A 7085-nucleotide genomic window follows, 5' to 3' on the forward strand; every position below is an offset into this window, starting at 1 on the left:
AGGTTTGAGTTCGGATCAACAATGATCAAATCGTCACTTTCTTTTATGTCAAGTGAGCTAGAACAACAGATAATTTGGTTCTTATCTATATTCCGTATGGCAAAAAGTGAGTCGCATAAAGATTTTCTCTGTTTGTGTGACTCCAAATTGACCCCTCTGAAAGCTTCACGTATCATGAAAATTGGCATCACTTTTATCATAAACCAAACAGCATCAAACCTTTGGAGCCTTGACGTTTCAGAGGTATTACTAGAAGGCATTAGTGAAAATGACACATTTATATTATGGACCTCAACGCAATCCCGCTGTGACCTTGACGTTTGACTTTATCAACCAGACTTTCACCATGCGTGGAGAACATCATACACTATAAAACGCGTGGGAAAAATGTAACAATGTTTCTAATTTTGATCCAGATGGGACACTGCTGTGACCGTGAAATTTGACAAACATTAACCAGGAGGTCACTTTTTTGTAAAAGATTTTATCAAATCCTGAAAGTGTGTAAAATGTAATGGATCCAGCTTTAAAACATGCAAGACTATGACAATTGTCCAGGTTGGAAAGAAACTTTAATCTTGCTGTGGCCTTGAAATTTGAGAAGGTTTGATGTGACTTGCATTATACCTGGGGGTCATCAAACTTTGGTAGAGTGCCAAGTTTCAACACCCTAGCTTCAAAAACATGCGAGATAACCCCAATGACACATTTATATCTTTGACCTCAACAAGACCCCGCTGTGACCTTGATGCTTGGCGTTTTCAACAAGACTTTATAAAGACTAGACAGTGTAAAGGACAGCATACTCTAGAAATGTGTGTATTTTCACAGCTCGTGCTATAAATGCATTGACAAAATGAAAATATTCAAAATTTTGAACCAAACCTGACCCCGCTATGCCCTTGAAATTGACAAAGATTAACCAGGTCACTTTCTTTTTAAATGTCATCAACATTCTAAAAGTATGTAAAGTTGGCTAAAGTGTAATGTTTCTAGCTTTAAAACATGTAAGACAACGAACATTTTCCAATTTGGAAAGCAACTTTACACCTGACTGTGATCTTTGAATTTGATGAGGTTTAATGCGACCTGAACCACACAAGGGGGTCATTAAACCTTGGAAGTGTGCCAAGTTTCAAAGCCCTAGCTTCAAAAACATGCGAGAAATCCTCAATGACAAATCTTTATGTTTGACCTCAACGCAACCCTGCTGTGACCTTGACCTTTTCAACCTAAACTGTAATCGCGTGTAGAGGTCATCATGCACTAAAAATGTCTGTATTTTCAAAGTTTGTGCTATAAACGCGCTGAATGAATTGACACTATTCCAAATTTTGAACCAGATGTGACCCCACTGTGACCTTGACATTTTAGAAAGATTAACCAGGTGGTCACTTTTGTTCTGAAATTCTGAAAGTATGTAAAGTATGTAAAGTCTAACTGATCTAGCTTTAAAACATGTAAGACGTACAACGACAATTGTCCAGTTTGGAAAGAAAATTTAACCTAGCTGTGACCTTGAAATTCAATGTGGTTTAATGTGATCTGTACCATATCTGGGGGTCACCATACTTTGGTAGTGTGCCAAGTTTCAAAGCTCTAGCTTCAGAAACGTGCGAGATAACCTGAATGCTACGTCTCAGTGCCATGTTGAATAATATAACGAACAAAATTCCCGTTATTTGTGAAATAATTTGAGTGCATTTGTCTTTTCTTTTCATAATTGGGTTCCAACATCTGTTGTCTTAGCAAAAATCACAATATCAGTCTTGTTTGTCAACTTTTATTTTTTAGCCCCTTTGTCCGCTTTTCGTGCGCACCTTTTGGCACTTAGTCATATATATATATTTATAATATGAGCTACATTTTTAAAGCAAGAAATTTCTGTATTTGTCATACAGTAATGTTAATATTCGTAATTTCTGACCCCTCTTACCAGTTCACAAAACATGCTCAAAATTGTCAATTCCTGGCAGCTGGGACAAAAGTATTCAATCTCACATTGCAAAATTCCCCTTTTAAAGAGAATCTCAAGCTTTATACAGTGAAGCCCTCCCCCCTTTTTGTAAGACTTTTTTTTGTATATAGATTGTCTGTCCATACCCTGTGTAAACTTACCTCCAGCTTAAGAGTAAGACTCTTTTTAAGACCTGATTTTCACAGATCTTTCAGGTCTTCAAAAGGTTGTTTCACAGGACACACACAACAAACATGCCACTCACGCAGCGCTCCGTTGTTGAGTACAGCCGAGATGCTGAAGGTGTGTCGCCTGCACTCCTCGGGCAGCTCCGTCTTGATGGAGGGGTACTGTAGCTGCTGGCAGCGGTACCTGAGGAACTCGTTCAGCATGTACTCCGGCAGGCCAGGGCCTTGGTAGATGGGGATGAAATCCACGTTGGGTACGATCAGAACCTGTCGTTGTAGAAAAATATTGTAACAAGAAGGGCAAAGCCCATACGACTCACATGCTTTACACATTTTTCCTACCAAAATACATGTGACTTTGACCCAAGGTCAAGGTCATCCAAGGTCATGCAACACAAAGCTGTTAATTCAAGACATAGGAAGTACAATGGTGCTTATTGGCTCTTTCTACCATGAGATATGGTCACTTTTAGTGGTTCACTACCTTATTTTGGTCACATTTTATAAGGGTCAAAGTGACCTTGACCTTGATCATATGTGACCAAATGTGTCTCATGATGAAAGCATAACATGTGCCCCACATAATTTTTAAGTTTGAAACAGTTATCTTCCATAGTTCAGGGTCAAGGTCACTTCAAAATATGTATACAATCCAACTTTGAAGAGCTCCTGTGACCTTGACCTTGAAGCAAGGTAAACCAAACTGGTATCAAAAGATGGGGCTTACTTTGCCCTATATATCATATATAGGTGAGGTATTGAATCTCAAAGACTTCAGAGAAAATGGGAAAAATGGGAAAAATAGCTGTTTTTTAGGCAACATTTATGGCCCCTGCGACCTTGACCTTGAAGCAAGGTCAAGATGCTATGTATGTTTTTTGGGGCCTTGTCATCATACACCATCTTGCCAAATTTGGTACTGATAGACTGAATAGTGTCCAAGAAATATCCAACGTTAAAGTTTTCCGGACGGACGGACGGACGACTCGGGTGAGTACATAGACTCACTTTTGCTTCGCATGTGAGTCAAAAATCGGAAGGAATTTGTGCCTAACATGGCAGTTGTATGCACGCAAAATTGTAGAGTGATGTGTGCAGATAGCCAGACACATTGAAACCCTCCCTCTGTCTAATTTTAGAGTGATGTGTGCGGATAGGCAGACATGAAGAAACCCTCCCCTTTTAGCAGGGAATGTCAGAGTTCTGTGGAGAACTGATGGTGGTAAATTCATTATGTTTCAACCATGAGATGCTGTTAGTGTGGTGTACGTTCAGCAGCTAACCTGACTAGTCAGCCATGAGTGACTGTCACCAGGCCAAAATCTGATACCTTGATCCTTTTTCACATCTATTCCATTTGACTGTGTTTTTGTTTTATTCCGTTTTGCTTTATTGCTAGTTTATCCTCTGTAGCATAACATTAGTTTGAAAACGTGTTGGATGCTATTCCATATGATTAAGAAGAAATATTTTTTTTAGTCTAATGCATCAGTCTACTAAAGGTGAGCATGATGTGAACTGAACCAGCCTTTGTCTGAAGAGAGAATTATCACATACAAAAAAAAACAACACACGCATCCCCCCCCCCCCCCTCACACACTCTCTCTATCTCTTCACCCTCACCAGACTTCACCACACACAATTCAGGCAACACCACGCATTACGTACAGAGTCAATAAGCAGAGTAGCTTCCGGTGTTTGCAGACCGGTCCTGTAGGCGGTGAAGTCCAAGCGCAGCGTGTAGGTCTTGTCTTGCTCCAGGCATGAAGGGGGGCGCACGATCTCGTACCTCCCACCTGTGATATAACAAACATAGCATCATGTTAGAAATCTCTAGACAAGAGGCGCATATCACCATTGTAACCATGACGCTAGAAATGTTCTTCCATATTTGCTACTAGTCCAACTCATAGATAGATCTGTTGTGAATGACAGCTCTTCCTAAACAACAAGATTCTTTACTATTTTTCCAGGGATACTACTAGCATTTAGTTTCAGTGGCAAACTCAGCAATTTTTGAAAGTTTTAGGCAGTCCTTGGCATCACCCAACAGAAATGACAACAATCTAATGAAGGCGTTACAAATGTTCTTCTAATGGACTCAAGACAAGTGAAAGAATAAAACAAGTCGCGTAAGGCGAAATTACAACATTTAGTCAAGCTGTCGAACTAACAGAATGAAACTGAACTCACTGCATTTTCACAGCAAGAGCGTATACTTGTAGCATCGTCAGTCCACCGCTCGATGCAATGGCAGTGAAATTGACAAGAAGAGCGGGGTAGTAGTTGCGCTGAGAAGGATAGCACGCTTTTCCTTATCTCTATTCTTTTTAACTTTCTGAGCGTGTTTTTAATCCAAACATATCACATCTATATGTTTTTGGAATCAGGAACCCACAAGGAATAAGATGAAATTGTTTTTAAATCGATTTCGGAAATTTTATTTTAATAATAATTTTTGTATTTTTAATTTTGCGAGCTTCTTTTTAATCCAAATATAACATATTTATATGTTTTTGGAATCAGAAAATGATGAAGAATAAGATAAACGTAAATTTGGATCGTTTTAAAAACAAATTTTTTTTTTTACAATTTTCAGATTTTTAATGACCAAAGTCATTAATTAATTTTTAAGCCACCAAGCTGAAATGCAATACCGAAGTCCGGCCTTCGTCGAAGATTGCTGGGCAAAATTTCAATCAATTTGTATTTGTATTCACGTATTTGTGAATGTATTGTTTTGTCAATAACAGACCTGTTTACCCTAAACCCAAGGCAAGAGTACTTTCCCAAAAAGTTGAGTGTATTTTTCATAAAGTTGGTGTACTTTGCAAGCAAAGCCATATGGGCTAGGGAAAATGTACGCGTGGGTGCAAACGAGTTTGTGTAAGAATAGCATGTCTGGTGAACACCTTCAGAATTTAACTCCTTCCAATACAACAGGGATAAAACAATTTTATTTACCTGTCAGTTTATAGCATTATAACCAGTGTCTTCCAAACAGATTGATAATGAAAAGATGAAGTTCGTGAAATAACATCTGCGGTTGACAGTGGCAAGTTCATTTTTACAATCATCTCAGAAAACATATGCTTCAGCGCGGACTACAGCCTTTTCTTCTGGCAGGATTTGCTTTGCGGGAATGAACTTCATAATTCCTTGGCAGCTTTCAGCGGATTTCTTTGCAGCAACCTTGTCCAGGTGAGTTTTGGAACTGCAGTGTCGTTCGATGTCATATTTCCCAGCATGGGCAACGGAGAAATCTGATTTACAATACTTGCAGTGTGCATGACCTTTTCCCATAGTAGACTCCACAATTCCTGGCTCTTTCTTATATTTCTCCAAGAAAATCTGCTGCTTCTGCTGTTTAGACTTGGTACAGTCATCTGAAACTGGCACATTTTTTCCGCTTCATTTTGCCACGATTGTCCAGACGATCGCACGTGCCAACAACTGAACAAGGTTTCCACAGCTGAAGACTCGCTGTCATGGTTATCTCCCTTCGACCGAAACCGGTATCAGTTGTACCATTCCGTAATCAGCACACCAACACCGGAAAACGTATTCTAGACTTTTTCTTAGGCGTATTTTGTGCGTGTGTCGCCTATTTGCGTACCGATAATTATTTGGCGTACAAAATACGCCCAAATCGTACTGGTAAACAGGTCTGCAATAACAAAAGTTCCAACAACCTACCTTTCTTGTTTTTTGATTCTGTATTTTGGAACGTTGGCAGTCTCTTTGTTTTTGGATTTATTTTTTCAAGACAAGTGAGTTTTACCTGGAGGCAGGGCAGTGCTCTTGAAGTCGTCCTGAGGGTTGAAGTCTCCACACAGTCCATCTGGGTCGACCACATCAGGTCTGACCAACGTTATGCGCACCTCTTGGAACACCTCAGGCATCTGTTTGCCAGACAAGAAGAAACAAATTTAACATATTGTATAACAGGCTTGAGAGCATGAATTTATAAAAGACCCTGAAAGCACGCCCCCCTCCCACTCCCAGAAAATATTTGTGAAAAAAATGATGCAAAATCACATAATCTGGTGCAATCAAGAATGACCTTTGGAACTTTAAAAATGTAAAACATCTGCCATTGGATGATAAATATTATGCCTTTATTCAAACAATGTCTGGCCAAGTATAAGCTAATGAACTCTTGCTACTTCATAATATCGGCATGTATTTATACGACAAGCAAGAGGTGCAAAGCATGGAAGACAAGGTCTGAGCCACTTTTCATGAACAGTGAAGTCAACACAAACTAAATATCCATTGTGTGTTATGGTTCAACACTTGATATGGGCTTTACAGTTACTTTAGCTTTCTTGGACTAATTTGTAGCAAAACTTTAGAGTGTTCATTTGAAAAAGAAAAACATTAAAAAAAATTTAAAAATCGCACAATTTTCCCATTTATAAAGTAAACCACAGAAAAATACTGTCTCAAATCTTCCCCATCTATAAACTAATAAAGTAAATCACAAAAAAATACTGTCTCAAATTGTTCCCATTTATAAAGCAAACCACACAACAAAAAACATAATAAATTGTTCCCATTTATAAAAATAAAATAAAAATAAATAACGTCTGAATTTTTTCCCATCTGTACAGAAAACCACAGAAAAAAAATGCCTGAAATTTTTCAAATCTATAAAGTAAACCAACATAAAAATAGCATCTCAAACTTTCCCCATCTATAGCTTAAATCTATCAAGGCATGCACACAAATGAACACAACAAGAACAGAAAAGGTATGAACCCAAAACATCCAAGTAACTCAAAAATGACAAAATAAAATAAATTACCAAGTCCTGTGCGGCAGCTTGGAGATAAAAACAGATTGAAATAAGACCTTGTTTTTTTTTGTTTTTTTTTAATCACACATCCTCACTTTATTCTCTTCCTGCTGTAAATTGACTTGGAATAGAACTGAGAAGA

At 38.4% G+C, this 7085-nt stretch overlaps 1 protein-coding gene across 1 annotated transcript in view; it reads right to left on the reverse strand.

The window, feature by feature from the left end:
• Positions 1-7085, reverse strand: part of LOC138964454 (laminin subunit beta-1-like) — a 71236-nt gene that overhangs the window by 20854 nt on the left and 43297 nt on the right. The window contains exons 12-14 of the mRNA XM_070336411.1: positions 5927-6047; positions 3814-3941; positions 2223-2412 (exon numbers count right to left, since the gene is read on the reverse strand). Coding sequence (XP_070192512.1) covers positions 2223-2412; positions 3814-3941; positions 5927-6047 — 439 coding nt within the window. The remainder of the gene's footprint in view (positions 1-2222; positions 2413-3813; positions 3942-5926; positions 6048-7085) is intronic.

The sequence above is a fragment of the Littorina saxatilis genome, linkage group LG4, assembly GCF_037325665.1.
Source record: "Littorina saxatilis isolate snail1 linkage group LG4, US_GU_Lsax_2.0, whole genome shotgun sequence".
NCBI lineage: Eukaryota > Metazoa > Mollusca > Gastropoda > Littorinimorpha > Littorinidae > Littorina > Littorina saxatilis.